Genomic DNA, 24,387 nt, shown 5'->3' on the forward strand with positions numbered 1-24,387 from the left:
GCTGTTATGATTATCTTACCATATTAAGTATGTTAATACCCAATAAAACGATATGCAATGTACCCTTAATTCACTCTTGCAGCAACGTCGGACTGAACAATTAGAAGACAAAAATGATATGCCAACTACCAAGGGAAAAATTGTTAAATCAAGTAAACTCAACCCTAACACAAATATTAGCTGTCGGAGCTATAAGAAAAGGGACGTTTTCAGTGTCTCTCTACAATTGGCAAAGAGTAAATTGAAGCGAAAGAAAACCACCTATATGACAACCAAACTGCAATCTACCTTAACAGGGGGTACCAGCCAAACCCCGCCAGAAGAACTATCCCAACCATCAGTGACAGGGGAAACCGGCCTCCCCTGAAGCACGACGGGCGACTCGCCCCTGGTGCCATCTACAGGATAATGAACGGATAAAGGAAGAGATTAGAAAGAGATATGGATTGGTTTTCTATTTCCATGCTATTAAACCATTTGTATCAGTAACAATAAAAATTCTAAACCTTCACACGTGTTTATTCAAAAAGACTGGCAAGTCACCTGCTAAAGCGTGAAACTATACACGTTAGTGTGAAATGGGAACCACTTCCTTGTGGTACCATCAATTTCTCATGCGCTTAGTAAGACGATACTGGTGGATTCAGTAAAAAAACTAATATAATCAAAAAGTCAAACGCATTTCATTTTAAAGGTATTGATAAAATGAGATCACCGATCAACTAAAAACCAACTTTAAGCAAAGAACTCTGATACTTACAAACAAATAATAAAAAAACTTTTGGACAGCTTTGAAAATAGCGGTTATTTAAAGGTATTGAAAACACTAGAACATATGTCATAATTTTCTTTTAATTCGAAATATAGGGAACTAAGAAATGATTTAAATTTTGGGCTTCCTTTTTAGTCTATTTTGTAAATAACGTTAGACAGTGGTTCAAAAAATCACTGGACTACTCAAAGAAATTCCTTGAAATACCCTAGACCAATGTTTGACGTGGGATTGTCATGTAGACGATGTTTTTCAAAGTTATCCTCAGGCATTAATATTTTGAGAAAATATTGCCCAACTCCGATCCTCGTTTCTCCCTCACGTAGTGAGCACAAGAGTGTGAGGACCCACCAAATCACCGATTTTGACACCGAAAATCACCGATTTTACCGAAAAACACGATAATTTCGATAGAATTTGGAACATTTTGATAGGATAAGAGTTTGAGGAGGGAATTTCTCCCGCACAGGAGGGAATTTCTCATTACCATAAGAGCCCATGTTGGGGCCCAAGGGGCGGGAGGTCTACTTACGTTTTCTGTAACATTGCTATTATGTTACGCCATAAATCATTTATTATTATTTTATAAGATCCTGCTGCACTAGTGACGATCTTGCGATAAAATCCTCTAAAAACTGTTATTCTTGTAGTTCTATAACTTAAAATGTTTAAAGTTTTTATGGCCGACATTTTTAAAAATGTGGTTATAATTGAACTAAATATTTCTTGAGGTATTATTTTTCTTATAAAAAGCACATACAGGCAGACAGATGAAATGAAATAGAAAATTAGTTAGGCGAAGTTAGGACTATAAAGACCTCTCTACCACTTACCTCAAGATGGGAAACTAGGCATCGGAGACCCATGCTCATGTGGTGGAATATATTTGTCTTGACCTGAGCAATTATGTGATGTACCTTTGTCCAAAGAGTTACGGGACACCCTATATAGAAAATAGGAGTACAACACACGACTGGCTTTGCTGTGTTTTCATGTAAACTGACAAGTCTACAATTACCTATGTTACTGTTTTACATTTTAAAATGGCATACGAATACACTCAGTTGTTTTACACTATATCTCCTGTTTGCTAGTTGAAATTATGGTTATATATAAGAGCAATATACAAATATTCTCTACCGCTCAGCCAAATCTCATTGAGTGACATGAACCTTCATCAAACTGAATGCTCCTTATTTATAATTTGATGCTACATGGAACATTTCAAAATATTATGCGTATTACATATTATACATTAGTTAATATACTCTCGATATATCGAGCGGAGAAAAAGACATACAGGAAATTAGACATTCCGTGAGGGGTTCGGTGATAGACTTCACAGACGATCAACTAATAAAATAATTATATTTCTTTTGGTACGTTTAAGTAAGAGTAGAATTTTCCCTTAAAGACGTTCATCACCATGTTTAGTCGTGTACGATTATGCGGTGGTTGGTGGAAACCTACCTAATTTCTTCCTAATTTTGGACTTTATATCTCGGCTGCTTACAACAAATTAGACTATAGTTCTCTGTAATAGCCTTGTTAACTGATGAAATATAACAAGCTGGCCACCAGGCTATAGAGGCTGTGAGGTGTCACATGACCCATCAGCTAACAGCTATGAATACAGTAATTTGCAGGGGTATATTAATGGTACGTTTAAGTAAAGTACAAAATTTGACATAAAATATTTTTGAGGTAATTGGTTTTATGTTTCGAAAATTCTACAAAGAGGTGTCGTATTGAATGCCTTGACCGTGAGGAGTTTTCTGTGGTTCAAATTGTAAGTTCAGTGTCTATCAATGTCTTAGTCGAATTACTCAACCTCTTTTTTGAAGTCAGTCAAAAAATAATAATTAAACGTATTGTACTGTGCTGCCAATCAAAGGTGTCACTGGATAATCATCAATAAACATCACAATAAATTGATACTTACACATTTGTTTAATTACAAAGATTTTATTAGTTAAAAGGTTAAATTTCGATTTTTTATTGTTGAACTAAAAACAAAAGATTGATTGTGGAAATTACTATAGTGCTTAAAAGCCTACAGAAACACTCAATCATAATATTCACAAATGTAGTTGATGATTGACAAGCAGTCATAGTCGTTCCAGATGTGGCCCAGATCATTGGTATTGAGCATCAGACAGTGTTCGTTCCCCTTCCAGTTATCTGGCTGGTTGTCAATCCAGTCCGTGAACGTGAACGGTCTCCCCGTGGTTGCCCACATCCACGTGGTGTTCTTGTCAATGTTTATCCCCGACACCCAAAAATAATCGATTGAGTCTGGAATTGACACTACAGTTAGACACACATTGAGTGAAGTTCGACCTTTTATCACAACAAAAGCTTGTTAGTTAACTTTCAAAACTCAACTTTTTCTCTTCTCGTTTATAAGGAATTAACAGTCTTCGTCGAGGTTCCATGAAAAATTTGAAACTGCCTCATTGTAATATCCAAACATTTAGATAGATGGACAGAGAGATAATGATACAGAAAAGAAAAGTTTACATTCCCCCAGCAGGTAAAAGAGAAATTGTGTCAGCCTACTGAGGGACGTACTTTAGTGACGCTCAGCCATATTCCATGGTTGGACAGTACCATTATAGAATTAATTGTTCTTTATTTAGAAATGAAATTTCTAGCCAATTTTACATTATTTTATTAAGTTGGTTTAATAGCAGTGTTATAATAAAAAGGTCTACATGCCAATTTACTTTTAAATGGTGTTGAGGCAGTTATACTACATGCTTTAATATTTCTAATGTATAAATCTCTTATGATTTTATTCAGATTGTTTACATTTAATTTATTTATTATGCAATTTTCTCATTGACACTATGATTAAACCGTAAAACCAATCTAAAAATACACTCTAACTCTCGGCCAAACCTCAATGAGTGAGATGCGCTATCATCTAACTTAGTATTGCCAAAATTATCTGTTGACTAACTGTCGCTTTTTTTACAAACATATAATCTATCAGTGTTTGTATTGTTTTGTTCACAATACAATACAGGGACCCTTACGCTTGCTTCCAGGGTGGAAAATATTGGGAAGAGGGTCCCCTTCCTGTCGAGAATCCATGAGGAAGGATTAGAGGGTTCTGTATCAGCCATGTTACTAAGGGTGAAAGGAGGGAAGGGTACCACTGTTCCAGTGTATTCCAGTCAAAGCGGGTAGGTTAGTAACAGCCTTCATGTTACTACTCCTTCATGTTTAAGTTAGTAACAGCCCTTGTCATCAAGGGAGCACAACCCACTCCAACAATCATCTATACGTATTTATACCATTTTATCCTGGATATCCATAAGGTGTCCCAAATATAAACAACACATCTGTTTGTGCTGAACCCTGTGTAGGTTCACCTGGAAGGTTTATACCTCAGAAGTACCCCGGTAGTAGTGGTTCTTATGCAACCCAGAAGTCAGTCCTCCTGGGTATTATGGATTATTAAACCATCGGTATGACATCAGATACTTGATAATATGTGAATGATATGGGCTTGTAAGACATATGTAATTATTAGTATAACAAAATACTAATAATTACGTATTGGGTGTAACCTACCTATCTAACCTACCTGTATTATTAAATCCTCTCACAGCAGCCCTTGCTCACAATACATTATAATATTTCACAACCTTAATCTAAACAAAACCAACCTTACATAGTGTAGGCCCCGGGTAATGGCGACAATGACCTCACCCTGACTCTGGTATGTCTCCCAGATGGATAAGTTTTCTGCTAACTCAACTAACTTCCCACGCTATACTACACCGACTGTGTTGTGACTATGACTAGGGGGCATTGCCTTGTACCAGCGGTCTGGATCGCCAAGGGCCCTGGTGGTTCAGACGGCTTAGTATACAAGTAATGTTTCCCACGTACTCGTTTACTACATTAACAAAGCGTACTCTAACTTGACACAACGTACATATTTATACTTACCTGAGAGATACGTGTATATATCGCCTAGTAATAAGGAATATACAATATGATAAAGTGTACTACATATATCATATTTATTTATGTTAGTAGATAACAATGTTAACATAATATACCTTACAAGGACTCAATTTTCATGAGATGCATCTCAAAGAAAGAGACATACATGTTCTATATTATATAATCCTAGGATACAATATATGACATGTAAATGACTTATATGACATGTTTAAATGTTACATAGCTAATATAACATTGAAGGAAAGTAACATATATCTAACATAGCATGTATTAGCACGGCAATATTGCTCATTAAAAAACTATACAGTCTTGATTTTGCAACATATATTACGATCATAATAATGACTATGGACAATAAGCACAAAGAAGGGATATTAGATATTCCTCAGAAACAAAGGTGCGTAGTATCGTTTTGTAATATAATAAATTAATATGATATAATTTGCCCTCAGGGGCGGTCTTACTTTCGAGGCCGTACGGGTAGTGGCGACCCCGAGGTACCCTAGCTAATGCTCCAGATCCCTTCTCTTCTTGTTCTGGAGGCCTATGGCTGGCACACTTTTCTATGTGTCAGCCTATCTTTCTTCTTCACTCTCTTCTATCTGAGGTAAACTTCCTCAACCCTTCGATTTAGTTCTCCTTTCATTTCTCCCACTAGGGGCCAAGCCACGGTGGAACAGCATAGGCCAGGGCTGAATGGCTGGTGGCAAACCAGTTTGTACTATGCGGACTCTGGATACCGGCGACCCTCCAGTTTAAAGCAGCTTACCCAGGCATGCGGGGCTCTGTCTGGGTCGACCTTCCATTTACTAGCTACTCGTGGGAACATCATGATGAAAAACAAAAACAAAAACCAAAACCAACCAACCCTTGAAACAGCTCCTGAAGCTGTTTCTAACCTACCTCTTCCTGCTGAGGTAGCTCCTGAAGTTACCTCGCATACACCATCACCTGGTAACACAACTCAAGAGGTTGTTATGCCAACATCCCTACCTTCTCCTCAACAAAGTGCCTCAGGAACACAGGAGGTTCCAATGCACACTGAAGCTCCCATACATGGCAAAGGCTTTATCTGAGGAAGGTAGTACAAGCGCTGAGGAAGCAAAAGCCTTTCAAGATTTAGAAGATCAGCTCCTCAACATCCCAAGCACTCCCATGTCTACAGGTACGCTAGATGATACCACAGAGCAACTCGGCAACCTCAGAATGAAGAGGCCTAATCTCACCACTGCTCAAAGGAGAGAAGCACTAAAGGCTAAACTTCTTGAAAAGGGTGAAGCTTTTGACCCTTCCAAGTGGAGGAGGGGGAAAAAGAAGAAAAAGAACCTAGAACGGCAGGAGGTCTCAACTCCGGGCCCAACTGCGGGCACCAAGGCGGGGGAGGGGTCGGCCAAACGCCCCAGAGGCACCTTGGCCACCCCACTCTCCGCTGAGGGGCCCGAAAAGAAGGCTAGGAGGGTAATCCAAAAGCCGGAAGCCCACGATCCCGAGGCCTCTGGTAGCACATCCAAGGCTACCTACAGAGAGGTCGCGGCGATCAAAATGGCCATAGCCCTCGAAGGCTACCCGGAGGCGAAGCTTAGTGCAGAGCAAGGAGAAGCCATCGAGGACGCAATTATGGAAGAAATCCAACCCCTGGAGGATGGTTCCGTTCCGTCGTTTGCGGGCACCTACCTAGAGAAAGGTGTTTTAATTGCTTCCTGCATCAACGAGCACACCAAACGTTGGCTGGAAGAAGTTATTCTAAGAATAAAACCTCTGGGAGACGACATCTCTCTGAGAGTGGGTCTGCGTAAGGACATCTTGAGGTCCACTAGGGTGTTTTTCAGAGCTCACCCGAAGCTTCTGAAGAAGACACCTGAAAAGGTACTTGAAATGTTCAAAAAGCAGAATCCCAACCTAAATGTAAACGAGTGGAAAATCCTTCCATCCAAGCCAGATCCGAAAGGTTACGGATTCGTCTGTTTCCTGGACGAGGTCTGCTACAAGGCTGTGAAGGCTTCCAACTGTAGAGCCAACCTAGGACTCTGGCAGGTCCCAATTGTCTTCTCGACGGTCAAGGACAATGCCACGAGTCCTACAAATCAACCTACAGCACAGTAGGGCTGCTTTGGCAGCCTTCTGCCAGTTCTTCCTCCAGGAGGGATTTGATCTAGCATTAATTCAAGAACCATGGCTTCACCAAGGGAGAGTGGCGGGCCTAAATGAAACCAAAGGTAAGTTAATTTATTGTATCTATCTAAGGAATGTCAGGACCTGCATCCTGTTGAAGAGAGGCTTGGATTTTCTAACCCTCAACGAATTCTGCTCCTGAGATCTCACTGTGGGCACACTGACCTGGAAGAATGGAGGCATAGTACAGAGCACAATTGTAGGCTCCGTATACTTGCCATATGATGCCAGAGAACTCCCTCCATCAAGAGACCTAGAGCTCCTGGTGGAAGAAGCACAAGCCAGACATCAACAACTACTTCTAGGTTGTGACGCCAACGCCCATCACTCTGCTGGATGGGGCAGCACCAACACTAACCCCAGAGGTGAGGCACTTTTACAATTTCTTCTAAGTAGGGACCTATTTATATGTAATAATGGTAACTGCCCTACGTTCGTAACACGAATTAGACAGGACGTTATTGTGAAGGAAACAGGATTTTTCCGGACATTTGCCATCGTTCAGTGAAACAAGAAAACAGTAACACTACGTTTCGAGATCTGCAATCTGATCTCTTCTTCAGGTAAAGAACTAACCTAATACATAATTACAAACTAAGTTAAAATAAACAAATCTTACTAAAGCGTTGTGGCACGCCTAAGTCAGGAATCACAACCTACATGTTGTTGTCAACTTCACTAACACTAAAGACATGCACTTAATACAAAACTATACAAAACACTAATCATTAAAAGTAAACTACGGAATACAGGTCACAATGCGTCTTCACTCGTCTACTGACCACCTACGACTGACCAGAGGGACTAGCCAATGGCAATCGTGACGGCTGGCTAAAACAAGATGGCGGAAATACAAGGAATCATTCCTGAGTCAGAAAAACAGATTTGTGATAAATTTGCGTTTATGTCAATCCCTTATGTGCCGGGATTATCGGAGAAAATTAGAAGAGTAGGTAGAAAGTACAACATTAGAACCGCGTTTAAAACACACAACACTCTTAGACAAAGTCTCGTAAAAACAAAACCAAAAAATGGCACACAGGATTCCAAAAACTGTGTTTACAGTATAAAATGTAGCTGCAATAGGGAATACATAGGCGAGACAAAAAGACCACTAAACGTAAGGATAAAAGAACACAAAGAAACCACGAGAAAGGGTTTCACAGAAAAGTCAAAAATTGCACACCATTGTTGGTCCGAAGACCATCATATGAATTGGGATGAAGCCCACATAATACATCGGGAACCACATTTCTTCAAAAGGAAATTAATTGAGGCAACATACATTAAATTGGCAGACCAACCAATCAGTCAACCATCAGTCGAGATTAGGCCGCTTTGGTTGCCAATTCTAAAAAATGAACTAAAGAGAAAACCAAAAGTATCAAACGGATCGGATATTTGTAATAAACAAATGCGGAGTCACAATATGGCTTTAAGAAGTTCATCTCGCATGAACCAATAATAACGAAAGGGCCCATTCCTGTTCCCCTTCCCTTGTATTTCCGCCATCTTGTTTTAGCCAGCCGTCACGATTGCCATTGGCTAGTCCCTCTGGTCAGTCGTAGGTGGTCAGTAGACGAGTGAAGACGCATTGTGACCTGTATTCCGTAGTTTACTTTTAATGATTAGTGTTTTGTATAGTTTTGTATTAAGTGCATGTCTTTAGTGTTAGTGAAGTTGACAACAACATGTAGGTTGTGATTCCTGACTTAGGCGTGCCACAACGCTTTAGTAAGATTTGTTTATTTTAACTTAGTTTGTAATTATGTATTAGGTTAGTTCTTTACCTGAAGAAGAGATCAGATTGCAGATCTCGAAACGTAGTGTTACTGTTTTCTTGTTTCACTGAACGATGGCAAATGTCCGGAAAAATCCTGTTTCCTTCACAATCCTTCCATCGTCAAAAATAACCTTTAAACGGAGGACGTTATTGATATAACAATCTGCACACAAGGTATACTTGGAATGGTTGATAATTGGCACGTAAGCGAAGAGGCCTCAATATCAGATCACAGGTATATCCGCTTCAACTTGCAAGATGAAGCTGCAGAAGTCCTCTATCGCAAGCCCAGGAGGACTGACTGGTTGGGATATAAGTCTGACCTTCAGTCACATTTGGGATCGGTAGGTGGAAGGGTGCGATGCTTCACAGACATAGATCAGATAGCTTCTGACATGCAGAATGCTATAATCAATAGCTTCCACGACAATTGTCCATTGCGACGGGGGAAGAGTCGAACCAATACTAAGTGGTGGACTGCGGACCTCGCTCGCAAAAGGGCTAATGTTAGGAAGCTGCACAATCAATGCAAAAGGATCGGTATCTGGGAGTCCTATCATAGAGCTCTAACAGAATACAGCCTAGCAATCAAAAAGGCAAAACAAAGTTCCTGGAGGCAGTTTACACAGGAGGTAAATGAATTAAGCGCGGCAGCTAGACTGCAAAGTTTACTAGCCTCAGGTCCAACCTGTCACTTGGGATCTTTAAGGTCCCAGGGAGGTCAATATACTTCCGGGTCTAGTGACAGCCTAAAACTTCTCCTTGAGACTCACTTCCCTGATTGCATCTTTGAGAATGACGACACTGGAACTTCTGGTAACTACGAGGCAGGCTCATGGCCAAGAGCTTATCGTGGTAGCTGGGCCATTGCCAGAAGGATTGTCACTCTCTCTAAAGCCAAATGGGCAATTTCCAAATTTGCCCCTTTCAAATCTGCAGGAGGGGATGGAATCTTTCCGGCCCTGCTTCAACAAGGGCCGGAGAATCTCTTCACCCTTCTATGTGAACTATTCAGGGCGAGCCTAGCTTATGGGTACATACAACAAGTCTGGCGTCTCAACAGGGTGGTCTTTGAAAACATTAGAAAGACTGGTAGAGAGGCACCTGAGAAAGGGAGTTCTCTCAGACACTCCCCTTCATTGCAACCAACACGCATACCAGCAAGGCAAATCCTGTGAATCAGCACTGCACCAACTAGTCAGTAGGATTGAGGATAGCCTGTCCGCCAAGGAATTGGCATTGTGCACCTTCATAGGCATTGAAGGAGCTTTTGACAATGCTAAATTCACTGCGATGGTAAGTGGAGCACAGCGACGTGGCCTCGAGCCAGATCTGTGCCGGTGGCTTAGGGCCATGCTGTGCTCCAGACGGATCAGGGCCGATCTCAATGAAGAATCGCTTGTGATCGCACCCACAAGGGGATGCCCTCAAGGAGGCATCCTGTCACCTCTACTGTGGAATCTAGTAGTAGATGGTCTACTTGAGGACCTTACTAACAATGGAATCTATGTCCAAGGATATGCAGACGACATAGTCCTTATGGTACAGGGAAAACATACAAATTTTGTTGTTGATATCATGAATACCAACCTTCAACATGTACACAACTGGTATCATGGAGAGGGACTGAAAGTAAATCCCTCTAAGACAGTAGTTGTACCATTCACTAGGAAAAAGAACCTAGAGTCTCTTTCCAGGCTGAAACTCGCATCCACACAGCTTGAGTGGTCAAAGACAGTCAAATACTTAGGACTGACTCTAGACCATAAGCTTACGTGGAATGATCATCTTAACAATATCCTGCACAAAGCAAAGTGGGCGCTCATGACGTCCAGGAGACTTGCAGGAATCTCATGGGGCATAAAACCCCATATAGCACTATGGCTTTACAAAGCAGTTGTAAGGCCTCAAATCACTTATGGTTCATTAGTCTGGTGGACAAAGGTGAATCAGGTAACTGCTAAAGCCAAGCTCGAAAGCTTACAAAGGCTTGGCACAATCTTTGCAACCACAGCATTTAGGAGCAGTCCCTCAGCGACCCTCGAGGTGGCTTTAGGACTTCTGCCTCTTGATGTCTATATAAAAGCTGAAGCGCGTAAGTCAGCTTATCGGCTGATGGTTGCTGACTTGTGGAGGAATGGAACGTCTAAAACGGGCCACGGCACCATCACCGAAGCTGTAAACCCAAACGCTATTCTCGAAATGGTCTCAGGCATGATGAGAACGGAGTTCGTATTCAATAAGCCATTCTCTGTTGACTTCTACTCCAGAGATGAGTGGAAATCGCAAGATAACATCACAACAATAAGAAAGAGCTTTGTCTGGTACACGGATGGCTCGCTTATTAAGGGCAGAACCGGATATGGAGTGTTTAGTCAATCCCCTAGAACTGCCCTTTGCGGCAGTTTGGGACGGAACTGCTCCATATTTCAAGCCGAAATCTATGGTATCCTGGCCTGTGCCAAGCTAGGCCTCACCAGGGGGTACCAGGGAAAGAACATCTGCATAATGTCAGACAGTCAGGCAGCTCTTAAAGCTCTTGACTCCAACAGCATTTCATCCAGGCTTGTGTGGGAGTGCTTCAACACTCTCTGCAAGCTTGGATCACGCAACTTTGTACGTCTTGGTTGGGTACCGGGCCATACAGGCATAGGTGGCAACGAATGCGCCGATAGGCTTGCCAAAATCGGAACAAGCATGCCATACACCGGTCCAGAACCGAGTTGTGGTATAAGCAAGTCAACTGCTTATCAAAGTATAAACAAATGGTCCAGGAAGACACACCGCTTGCGGAGCAGAGTCACCAAGTACAAGCACTCGGCAAAAGACTGCTTGCTAATTCTAGCTCCGGCTTCACCAGTTGGCTGATGGGGCTGGGCAGGAATCAGGTTAAGCAAGTGATTGCCTTGATCACTGGATACGGCCACTTCAGGAAACACCTAAACACTCTAGGTTTACGAAATGAGGACTCGGAGTGTAGACTCTGCAATAAGTCTGAAGAGACTGCAAAACACATAATACTGGACTGTGAGAGACTGGGAGCAAGGAGAACGGCTCTTTTCGGTGATAAAAAACCAGGCGACGAACCAGATAGTATCGGGGAAAAGCTTCTTAGCCTAATTAAAGGCACAAAGATAGGCTTACCCTTCTAACATCAAAGGGGCACACAATAAGCTCAGGTTGACGTGTGAGGATCTGTGAATCCACCCCAATACCCCAACGCAAAAAAAATATATATATAATTTCGAACCTTATTTAAGAACACTAGAGATTAAGATGCTTAAAAAAATTATTACATAGAGCTTGGGAAATACGACACACCATCGAGAGGCCAATAAAAGATTTCTGTACATAAAAACCTTAGGCATAAATATGTATCAATTATAAAATATTAACAAAAAAATATATATGTAACTTGTAGATATTGAGTTTTGGAATTCTGACACCAAAAAGCCAACTACAACCTGAGAAATCAGTCTACAAGACACCAATCTACAAGACACTAGTCTACAGCACTCTAACCGATCCCGACCACCCACGAGGCAGATGAAGTCTTTACAGCACTTCCTACTACTACTACTGACAGCACTTGCCATGCCTCTTTTGACCACCTTTGCCATCACATCAACACAACACAGGAGAACCCAATAAGCCTCTACTACACATCTTCACAGGAGCGTACTTTACTCCAGTGCCTCAGACACTACCTTATATCAGTTCCATCCCTATCATATACAAAATTCCTTTCAACACACAGCAGAATTTACCAAAAACGAACCCTCTCTGAATTTCTGCCCTAAAAACCTCAACGACTTCCAAACCTATTAAAAGATACAGAACAACCTTTACACATTACAAACCATCATACATCAACAAATGGTAGCAGAACACCTCCCATTCATCCAATGACAACAACCTGATAGAAACAGAAGATCGCTCACGTTCGTCGGAGATTTCTTCGAATGGTGTTGTAACATTGCGACAGAACACCAAATACATGACTTGGTAGACAACGAGAAAGAGATTACACAGCACACGAATGCATTTATAGATACAGTGGACACCGACCATCAAGACCTCCTACTTACTACAAACATCATAAAGAATTTCAGTGACGGAGTATCAATCCTAGTAGACAAGGTTCACAGCAGTTTAAAAACCATGAAAGAACAGAACAAAAAATTCCACACCCAACAATCTCAAACAAACCTACGCCTTAGCACAGCAAACATGGAGATATATATTACAACTATTATCACGACAATATGAGGGAAATTCGCAGAAGTAACCTCACTATTTACCTAAAAAATTTAACCATCCTCACACAACCACGAAACCTAACCCTACATCCTAGCTATTAACAAAGTTATCCTTATACTATAACTTAAAAATCACTACTTGCACTATCACGCAACAATACATGCTTATAAATATCCCTTAAAACAGTCTACCCTCACATATAAGGTATTTCAGAACATACCCATCCCTCTCCATTGGCAAGACAAACTATGTTATATTACACATGAAAAATCTATCGTCATAAGCACACAAGACTTCACCACAGCCATCCATCCAGAAGACAAACGTTATAACCAAAATACACTCCCACTTTGCTTGATTCCCAGGGCAACAGTCAACAGTGATCAGTCCTTAAGATGTCTACACAGCATTCTCAACACAACAACACCACCTACTCTCCGAGCTACCTGCGCATTCACCTGCTTCATCGAAACTCCGATGCCTTTAGTAATACAAGTCTCACCGAACAAATTTCTCGTAACAAATATCCAAACAAACCTGAAAGTAGTATGCTCACATCAGAAGACCCATCACTACATCCAAAAACCGAACAACACAGGAACTCTAGAAATCATCCTACCCTGTGAATGTTCTCTACACCACGAAGAATTAACACAGTAATACCATGTGGTTCCAAAACCCTTACAACTATAAAATAACACATCTTCTGCCCATTTCTTGGTCAAAATTTCACTCCATATTACCCCTCGAATCAGAAACAAGAGAAGAATTCCAACACCTCCATGAAATCTTGGATGAAAACTGGACCTTATCGACACCCACCTACTTCGTTCACAATCTACAAAGACAACAACACATCCAGCTAAGACATGACGACAACAACATAGTAAACAACACGGAACTCATTTTGTACATTTTATTAACCGGGACTTCTATATTAACATTTCTTCTTTTTATAGCCCTCTACTTCATCCACATTAACAACATCAAAATAAAATTCCTGAAGCCTACAGTACGTGACTACCCAATGGATAACCTAAATTAGACAATAAGTTCGATTCGTAGGTAGAATCTTCATTAAGCCAGAGGAATGTAAGACATACGTAATTTTAGTATAACAAAATTCATAGAATCAATGTACAGATAGTTACTGGAAAGGAAGTCTTGTATTACAATTCGATACAAACATCCTCCGGATGTAAGTGGATACGCACATCCGCCCAGACACCGATGATGAACAAACAGGAAATGCTTGTTTAAGCAGCGGAAATGCTTATTTCTAAAAAATCATGCGACGATGTAAGGGACAGCCATGCTGATATGAAAAATTGGTACCCACCAATTGTGATGGAGAGATTTGGCAGAGGCGTGGTCATGAGCTGGCGGGAGAACAACATCAAAAATGAGGAAGAAGGAGGAGAGGAGAAAGTCGAGGACGGGATTCGAAAAGCGACGTTCGGGAGTGCCAGTGTTTGTGTTCGTATGTGGGGAAAAATCTTTTAGTCGTAATAAGTGTCAAGTGCAAACAAATGTAAGTTAAGATAATCTTGTATTTAATTTTAGGAACGTAGTATTATATATCAGGGTTCATTGATCATTTTAATACGTCTCATTTACAATTGCAAGGTACCTGTACCTAAAGTAATGAAAATAAAAGATTATAATGTGTAGAAATCAAATGAATAGTTTAATATTGAAAATCATATTTTCTTATTTCATATATTTTATTTCAATGTTCTCAATTTGGAAAAGTTACTCATTTGTTTTAATCATGTAAATTTATGTTTAGATATTTTAAAAGAAAGTTTTCTAACGTTAGTCCATGAACACATATTTATTGCAACACTACAAAAATTACTAGTGAATGTTATAGTTAATTAAAATAAACATATATCGTAATGAATAATAAAATATTAAACACGTGTTCAAAGTATTAAGGTATTAAAGTTTGTGCTCAATATGTCGGTTGATGATATCCATTGTTATATAAAATAATAATCAATATAATGAGATGCTATTACAAATAAAATATTTGTTGGTTCATTTGAGGGTGTTTATTGCCAATCTAACCTATTATTAAATCCTCTCACAGCAGCCCTTGCTCACAATACATTATAATATTTCACAACCTTAATCTAAACAAAACGAACATTGCAGGCTTTACATAAATATTATCTCAGCTTGTGGATACAGAGGATTCAATGGATATTTGTAAAACCTGGGACGTTTAAAGTGGATCGAGATACGCGAAATAATTACATTTAAAAGTGTTAATAGTCCGTATAAAATATCCAGAATTGTTAACTGTTTCTGATCTTATGGTTCTTACAAGCAAGAGATATCATGAGCCTATCGGATACCGGATTTATTGAACTAACTACTAAGAACTAGGCTCTCTGTATAGAATTGAATAGTTGGGCTACAGTAGGTGATAGCAAAGGCTTCTTAAGGGACACCCAGATCTTTTCGCATCGTGACGCACTTCCCTTCTTCTCTTATTCTTTAAATAAGTCAGAAATCATTAATTGTATAGATATTTGATGTTGGCGTTTTTTTAAGTTATTGGATAAGGAAAATATTCCTTGCAAAAAAATTTTAAATGGTTGTTAATAAACTTTATATTTTTTTAAATGAAGTTGAGTTATGCTTTGCTAGAAAGAAACTCTATCGTAAATTATAGTTTCTTGGAGTTTATATACTGTTATATTGATTATTTTGCTTGCTTGTGCACTGTAAGATGTTTTAAATGTGGCTCTGAGTTGTAATAAATCAAATTACATTTATTTCTTATGTACAATTATTAATCTTAAGCTAATTATCATATAACATAATTTTGGCACAAAATATATCTCCGAATAATAAAACATTGATCGCAAATTTTTGACGAGACTTGCAGATTACTTTTCATTTACTAAGTATTTGTTGAAGGAGTAATAACAGTTTTTATTTCAAATGAAACATGTTTTAGAATATCTACATGGAATAAAACGTTTACCAGTAAGAGGGAAAGAATATGATCTTACCCAACTCTTTGGTCTTCTGCCTAGCCATCTCGTTCTCCTCGTCACTCAAGATGGTGGCAAGACGTCCGCCACGATTCTTACAATCAATCACAGCGCCATACCAGTTTAACTGTTGTAAAATATGTTAAACACTAATTTATTGTACAGTAGCACTAATATCTGAATAGTAACTGTAAGATAAAACTGAGTGTGAACTTTCCTAAGAAACTGAACTTAATTATTAATTATGTAGACTGTAAAATCAAAACTACAATTTTAATTGAGAATTATCAAATGTAACTATACTGTAAGCGTTATGACACATATAGGTTAGAAATCACAACGATAGTGTGTCACCACCACTATCTTGTAAGTATAAACTGCTAAATGATAATGATCAGTACATCTACAATTACTAACCTGTAACAACTGAACAGGGGTCAGTGTAATTTTAATCTATTTTATTGCCAATGTATTACTGGCAAAAGACTCTATGGATATAGAGCCTAGTTTGTATCCATATTTATCCAAACAATGTAGTTACACTTTGTTTTAAAAGTGAAATTATGTTACTGATTCTTTTTATTGAGTACCATTTTTAATTTCTTTTTGTTAGATTTCTGTTACTATCTATTGTTTGTGTTTTCCTACCAGTGTCTTGTTAGTATATGTCTGGATTTCTTTTACTTGTCAAAATTTGTGATTGTCAAAAAAGAAAGAAGATGGTGGTAAATCACTGGATGGGAGTGGGCCTTCTTACGGTAAGAATTGTTTATTTTAACCTGGATTCTAGTCACGTGATATATTTGATAACCACGTTAAGTATAGATCAGATTTTAGCTCACAAAACGTATTATTAATGAAATATCCTTTCACTGAGCGGAGGCAATTGGTCGGAAATCTACATAACATCGCCATCATCAAAGACAAACTTAAAAAAATTATTAAAATTACTATTTTGGATGAGCACATATTCAGAAATGGTATTCAAAAAATGTTTATAGATCTATTAAACGGGTAACCTTTTAATTTGTAGCAAATTATGTAACTAACGCACTATATTTAAGGAGCTCTTATACACACCATCTTCCCAAAAACGAAGAATCCAATTTTGATCACTAAAGTTGATTTAATTTAAGACTTACATATAAATAGATAAGTACGTATAATTTGTTATTATTATTTTGAAATTGTATACATACATCCTAAACATATAACCAACATCGGAATATCCATGGTTCTCACTTCAGGTGAAGCATTTGTACACTTTTTTCATTGATCGCTGGAGCGATATAGATATCAATTTCTAAGAAAAAAATGAATTTTAGCAAATAATAAAGGTATTAATTCTTCATACTTATTTTAATTGCAATATTAACATGTTGAAGAAGGAAAGGCCAATACGCATTTCAGCCTGATTTAATTTTATTTTTACAGTTTTTACCTGGTCGGATACCACTTCATAGCGCTTCTTTGCTCCTGGGTATGGTGCCCAACTTCCAGAAACGTCTGCAAAAGGTTTTTATGAGTAGTTTAAATTGTTTTTTAACAATAATATACAATACTAATGCTTATAATACTTCGGACTTCACTATTTCCATACATTTTCTTCGATATTTATATAACTTATTTTTTTATTTACATAAATATTGTTCATAACTTTGTGCAATCTAACTGAACATTCATATGGATGTAACCCTTCCAATGATAGCTACATTATGTTTTATAATTCCCTATCGTAACACCCCTATAATTCTCTATAATTAGGGGTTGAAGAAGCTCCCCAAATATTTAAATTAATAATTAAACATTTTGCTATTCCAAATTAGTAAAAAATATTTCTCGCTTCAAAAAATTTGAAATCATTACGTAAACGAAGGTCATGGAAGAGTAATAAATAGAATATTTGGTTTTTATATTAGCCAAGACTGTGAATGATAAGTTTTGTCTTTATTGATCTAAATTGTTTACGGATAAGCTTAAAGGAGACTTCCTTGTGTTCAGTCGACTTAAGAAATATCTTACCAAAATTTATTAAATAGTAATATAGTTTCCCAAAACGCATTTCATATTTATAAACAAAATATTGTTATGCATCACAACAGGATTTAATAGCTACCATGTAAAATGCAAAACTAGACCGGTACAGACGTATCTCACTTTGATTGAAATATTGTAAAATTACATTTTGATAAAATGTGTATAACTACACGATTTGTTTTAAGTGTGCTTAAACATTATTTTGAATTTATAATTTATTTTTATCTTAGTTATATATAGGATCTTATTAGTAAAAATGAACTTATATAAAATCAAGTGTTTTATAGAACTTTCCCTTGTTTTAAGTTGATTAAATTACTTTACAATAACGACGTTTTGTGGGTTGACACCTTCACTAGCGCTCAGTATACACTGAGTGGTCATGTGTACCTTTCTATCAGATTCTGTGTCAGATTCGTCTGTCATATTAAAAGAGCTATATCTGCCAAATATTTAACATCTGCACATGACCTTTATGTAATGTAAATTAGAAAACTAGTACAATTTGACTATATATTGTTGTATTATTTGGTATTACATTAATTCAACTCACACGGTATAAGTAACCTTTTAAATTCTAAAACACGCAACTGGTATTGACATTAGAAGAGCTTACGTTGTACTTTACACGCAGTGAGTGGGTCTCCAATGAACCCCTGTTTGCAGGTGCAGTAAGGAATGTGGTTGCGGACCTGGCAACTGGTGTTGTTGCCGCTGCAGACGTTATGGCAGGGGTCTTCACACTTCTGTTTGACACAAGTCCTGTCTGAAGGGCAGTCGTCGTTCTCTAAGCACTGTGTATGAACTGTAAGAATATAACATTATTTTTAGTGCTGTTTGTTTTTCAGAAGATTCTACTATTTGTACTCAATATATGTATTGTCGAAAACATAAAATGCATGGACAATCGTCAAACACATGTACATACGATGTAGTATATAAAAGTAATAAATCAATACAGAGTTACCAATGAAACCTAAAATAAGGTAAACTAATTATAAAGGTCAACATTTTTCTCACTTTAGGTATTCTCGAACACTGTAGTATTCTTTTATAATAAGGAACTATTTAAGTTTATTCAGGAATTTCCTGTCATCAGCAACACTTTTAAAGTAAAAGAGGTAAAGAGTTCAAAAAACTAATGCAGGCATAAAAGCACTGATTTTCAAATAATGGTATATTGTGACGAGGTAAGATAAGGTCATTTATAATCCTTAAATAGTAATTATGATTAACATTGTTGGTGACAGTGAAATGTTGTGAATACTTTTTGTAAAAGAAAAGACATTAAAAAATGTAAGTAGACGAGAAAGTCAGAATATTGTTTTGGCGAAAGACATTTTTACAGGACTGCGCATGATTTAATTTGAAAATGACAATTAATGCCCTTATTGCTGGCGGAGGATGTATTGAGTTTTTGTACTTTTTGTTCTGCATATAGGCAATCCATAGTTAAGATAAGGATAAAACATCCATAATAGGTAATTAAAAGAATTTTCTCACTACCAAACGAGACAGAGTGTACATTAAAAATAAGCAGCTGATTAATTGTTTTGAAACTTTGTCAAGATTATCAAAAAGGTTTAATATAGGATCAACTGCAATTCCCAAGTAACGTTTTGGGAGGGAAAGATATCATCCGCAAACAGAAATAAGTTATAGTCATTAGGACCAAGAACAGAACCTTGCGGGACACCAGTTTGAACTTTCCGCAACTTTCAAACGCAACAATCAAAATTAGTCGTGATCGGAATTTATAGGTCTCCTAGTGGAAATATATACATTTTTTCTGAATTCAAAAATTATTGACATGCCTGACTAACCAACGTCAGGAATTTGTCATGATGGGAGGGTTCAAAATTGACGCGTTAGACAACACTCACCTTTCTACAATTTGATTATTCGATTTACTTAGGCCATTTAACCTAGGGTTGCTAGTCAAAACCCTGACGAGAGTGACGGCTACAACACAATCTGCTATCGACACCAACCACTCAAGTGTCGCAGTGGCTGTAGTGAATACAGCTATCTCAGACCACTATGACCAAGGAGGCGTCATTAATGGGGTATAACTCAAAAGGGAGCCCAAAATTAAGCAAACAGTAATAGACATGAGGCCAGGAAACATCGCTCACCTCAAAACTTCCCTTTATAAAGAAAGCATTCCACATTAACAATTGCTGCCCTATAAACATTATCAATGTATGCGAAAAAAAAACTCCTAAAACAATTGGATCACTGCGGGTATTTTAGTTTCTAGAGAGAAATTAAAATTTTTATCCGTAATTTACAAAAACACTTCAAACGAAAAATCTTAAATTGTTTTCAATAATTAAAAAAAACATACACGAAATTCATCCTGCTGTAAAAGCATATGATGTCTCAAAATATATTCTCTCTTCAAAAAACATTTCAAGAAAACTTGAGGCATCATTCATAATAAAACGAAAAAAAGCTTAAAAACCAGTAAAAATTAAAATTGGGTCTAGGTTTGTGGATGATGAAACGGAGATTGCCGAACAGTTTAATGACATTTTTGCATCCGTTGCTGATGGGCAGGGTCCTCGGCCATCGGAACCTCAAGTATGCCAATTGCGAAGTCAGAGCCACACATCGTCGGTGTTGGCTCCCGTCGTTGAGGATGAGCTTCACCGAATTATTCAGCAGCTCCCAGCCAAAAATCAAATGACCTCAATTTAATGTCTTCGAAGCTCAAAAATATGCTGCAAACATTTTTTGAGACACTTAATCCATTTAGTACACTTTAAATTAAATCCTTTTTTCAAGAAAGACGACCCAGATTGAATTACTATCTGCCTGACTCGATTTTGCCAGTTCTAAGTAAAATGTTTGAAAAGGTTTTTTTCATATAAGAATGCTTCACTTTTTGGACAAATTCAATCAGCTCTCAAGAGAGCAATTTAGTTTCAGAAAGGGAAAATCGACAACAGACGCATTTGCGAGTCTTGTTGATATGATTTTAGAGGGTATTGAATGTAGAAACAACACAATGACTGTGTGTGTAGACCTGTCCAAAGCATTCGACTACGTCGATCACGGTACACTGCTCGACAAACTTGAATCCCACGACATTCGAGGCTTGCTTCTTAAATAGCTTAGCTCGTTCCTAAGTCAGAGACCTCAAGTTGTTCAAATTTCAAATAAATCATCTAAACCAATAGACCTGAGATATGGAGTCCCTCAAGGGTCTATCCTCAGTCCTGTGCTTTTTCTGCTTTATATGAACGACATAAAATCGTCGCTTCTGCATGGACGATTGTCGTATCTGTGCAGTTTGCCGATGATACGACTCTCTTTTTCAATGCAATTTCAAACGACGTTTTGGAACAACAGGCTTTTGTAGACATCAACAACTGTGTCCAATACTTCCACAGCCTCAATCTAACAAAAAACACTTAAAAAACCAACGTTTTGAATTTTGAATTGTTCACTGCGGGTAAACATGTGGACCTGCCTTCTTCTTGGCTGACTCCACGTGGACTGGAAGAAGTCAGCTCTTCAAAATTCCTACGAATACATATTGATCGAGGGCTGGCTTGGAATGAGCACATTGACCATGTTTGCGCAAAAATCTGCTCACACGATTTTCTTTTGAGATCTTTAGCCAAATACTGTCCGAGTCAGGTACTGATTACGGCGTATTACGGCTTAATTTACCCCCATCTGGTTTACGTAGTGGTCCTTTGAGGAGCTTGCGCAAACACTCAGTTTTGAAACACATTCAGACTCCAAAAAAAGCGATTCAAATAATCCCAAAATCAAGTTTTGGTGAATAATTCAAATCAGAGTCTCTAAGATGTTTTTATATCTTTTATAATAAAAAAGTAAAACTTTACATGCTATATTTTTATAGTATTCGGTATTACTTCAACTAATCTCAACACTCTACATGATTTCTTTTAATTTAAAAAATGTAAATATCACTGATAGTAAAAAACCTTACGTTTTAAAATTACATGCAGTGAGTGGGTCTCCAAAGAACCCCTGTTTGCAGGTGCAGTAAGGAATGTGGTTGCGGACCTGGCAACTGGTGTTGTTGCCGCTGCAGACGTTATGGCAGGGGTCTTCACACTTCTGTTTGACACAAGTCCTGTCTGAAGGGCAGTCGTCGCTCTCTAAGCACTGGGTATGAACTGTAAGAATATAATATTAATTTTCGTTGTGTTCGGTTTTCATAAGGTCTTAATATTCCTACTACTATTGTACTATTGTCGGAAGATCACCTGTAGTATTAATAAATAACAACACGAACGAAGATTACAAACAAACAAACACACACATACGCGCACAAGTCCGCCAATTGTAACCTCTTACAGTTCCCCAATAAAATTCAAATTTTTGTGATTTATAATTTTTTCCTACAGTTGATATGTATGTATATAGAATGTAAACATCATAACGAGAAAATTGATACCAAAGAACGTATACTATAATTACGTGTATTGCTTACTCGTCAGTTTAAGATGTTACCGATTAATCTGGGCCCGCAATTGCCGTACTGGCTACATCCCTCTGCGTTCGTGAGTGTGAGAGTGCGTGCGTGCTTCAACCGCAACTCCTATCTGCTAATATTATAATATGGTTGGTGATAACTTACGCAGCTGTCGAGTACACCCAGTGAACGGGTTCCCTACGAACCCAGGAGGGCATGCGCAGAAGGGCATGTGGTTTAACACCTGACAGTAGGAGTTGTGGGCACAGGCCCCAGGGCAAGGGTCTGCACACTTCATGTCCACACATTGCTGACTCTCGAGGCAGTCCCTGTGTGCCATGCACTGTATCTGGGCTGTAATCAGGGCAAAGTACCCGACTGTTATCAGGGCAAAGTACCTTGCGTTTCAAAAACATAATCGCTGAGAAGATTAAGTTTTGTTCCATGAGATAATGATTGAACATAACATTTTCTTTTATTCAACCAAGGTAAAAAACATAGGATTTTCTTTTTGTTCTTTTATTAGGCAAGACGTATAATTTTACATTTGCCTCATTCATACAAAAGTTTTATATCTTTTTTGTTCCTTACACGGTTGTTTGAAAATTACAATTCATACAAATTTTGATCATTGCTAAAAGAATAATTCAGACAAAATAAAAAGTCATACACAAATCATACTTTTAAATATAAATCTTTCAAGTCTCTGAAACCAAAAATGCTTATTTAAAACACTTAACATGGTATTACATTAAAGAAGCTTAAAATAAGATAACCAAAAGCCTGCTACAACTGGCTTTCTGAAGTGTTTTATGTTTTATAAAAAATTAAGTATTTCAAGAATCAAGAAGTCTAATTGCCAAAGTTGTCAATAAGTCTAAACAGTGTAATTGCCAAAGTTGTCAATAAGTCTAAACAGTGTAATTGACAAAGTTGTGAAGAAGTCTAAACAGTGTAATTGACAAAGTTATTGGCTTATAATTATTTTGCTCATACTTTCTAAGTACTTACAACTATACATTCTTTAACAGACAATTTAATCACAGATTAACGATAAAATTAAATTAAAAAGCAACAATGGCCTGAACTTTGTTAAACAGATAACACATGGAGAAAAGACAATAATGTTATTTCAGATATAAAATACTAATATTAAAATAACATTTTCAATAACAGCAAAAACAAATATAATAGTTATTAAAATGAGAAAAACACATTTAGGCAGTTTATTGAATCATTTAATCTTCATCATACACATATGTGTCTACCTTTGGTTTTTTTCTAATCTAACTGTTAAAGTCAAGAAGGTTTGTCCTATTAAAATAATCATGAGTTTTTACATATACGAAGGGTATTTAAAGATCCCTTAACATCGATCAAAAAGCAATAAATATACAGATTTGGAAGAGTAATTATTTTCAATTCTTTTAAAATTAATAAACATGACTCTCTATCAGAAAAGATTTTGATTGCTCTTAAAACTTGTTTGTCATGTTGCAGCATTTTGTGCACTGGAACAGTTGCCACATAGAGTTAGTTATTCCATATCTTACGTGGGAATGAAAAAATTCATTATATGCGGTTAACAACTTATCTGCAATAATACAGCTTCTTAATTTCCTAAGAAGAAAAACAACTCCGGACAACTTTTCACATAGTTGATTCACATAGCAATCCTAACGTAACCTACTGCCAAGATGCATACCTAATAACTTAATTAGGTTGATACCTTTGTAAATCGTATGGTTCAATGAAAATATAATACACACCCTAAACAACCAATTCTCTAATAGTCAAATGTGACTGCAGTAACCTTAGCTCCCTGTCCCTGATGCCGTAGATACACAATTTCTTGTTTAAACAAAAGGTCATTACACATGGAATTAAAAGCTGTTGTTAATTCAATTAATAACGCTGAGGCCAATAA

General features: G+C 37.7%; 1 protein-coding gene across 1 annotated transcript; it reads right to left on the reverse strand.

Moving 5' to 3' along the window:
• Nucleotides 1-2,703: 2,703 nt before the first annotated feature.
• On the reverse strand, nucleotides 2,704-22,800 carry LOC124369631 (C-type lectin domain family 18 member A-like). Its single transcript, XM_046827682.1, has 6 exons — nucleotides 22,705-22,800; nucleotides 21,972-22,143; nucleotides 18,624-18,812; nucleotides 17,412-17,476; nucleotides 15,989-16,097; nucleotides 2,704-3,067 (listed from the first exon to the last, which is right to left on the reverse strand). Exons 1-6 carry the CDS (start codon nucleotides 22,798-22,800, stop codon nucleotides 2,838-2,840), a joined length of 861 nt encoding a protein of 286 aa, XP_046683638.1. The 3' UTR covers nucleotides 2,704-2,837.
• Between the last annotated feature and the right edge of the window lie 1,587 nt (nucleotides 22,801-24,387).

This window comes from Homalodisca vitripennis, chromosome X (genome assembly GCF_021130785.1).
Source record: "Homalodisca vitripennis isolate AUS2020 chromosome X, UT_GWSS_2.1, whole genome shotgun sequence".
NCBI classification, from domain to species: domain Eukaryota; kingdom Metazoa; phylum Arthropoda; class Insecta; order Hemiptera; family Cicadellidae; genus Homalodisca; species Homalodisca vitripennis.

Excerpts from the sequence above, each read along its gene's own strand:
- LOC124369631 (XM_046827682.1), bottom strand. The coding sequence starts at position 22,800 with ATGGCACACAGGGACTGCCTCGAGAGTCAGCAATGTGTGGACATGAAG. Across the intron at positions 22,144-22,704 it reads CCCACAACTCCTACTGTCAG|AGAGCGACGACTGCCCTTCA; the intron begins GTGTTAAACCAC and ends CCCAGTGCTTAG. Across the intron at positions 18,813-21,971 it reads ACTGCATGTAATTTTAAAAC|TTCATACACAGTGCTTAGAG; the intron begins GTAAGGTTTTTT and ends ATATTCTTACAG.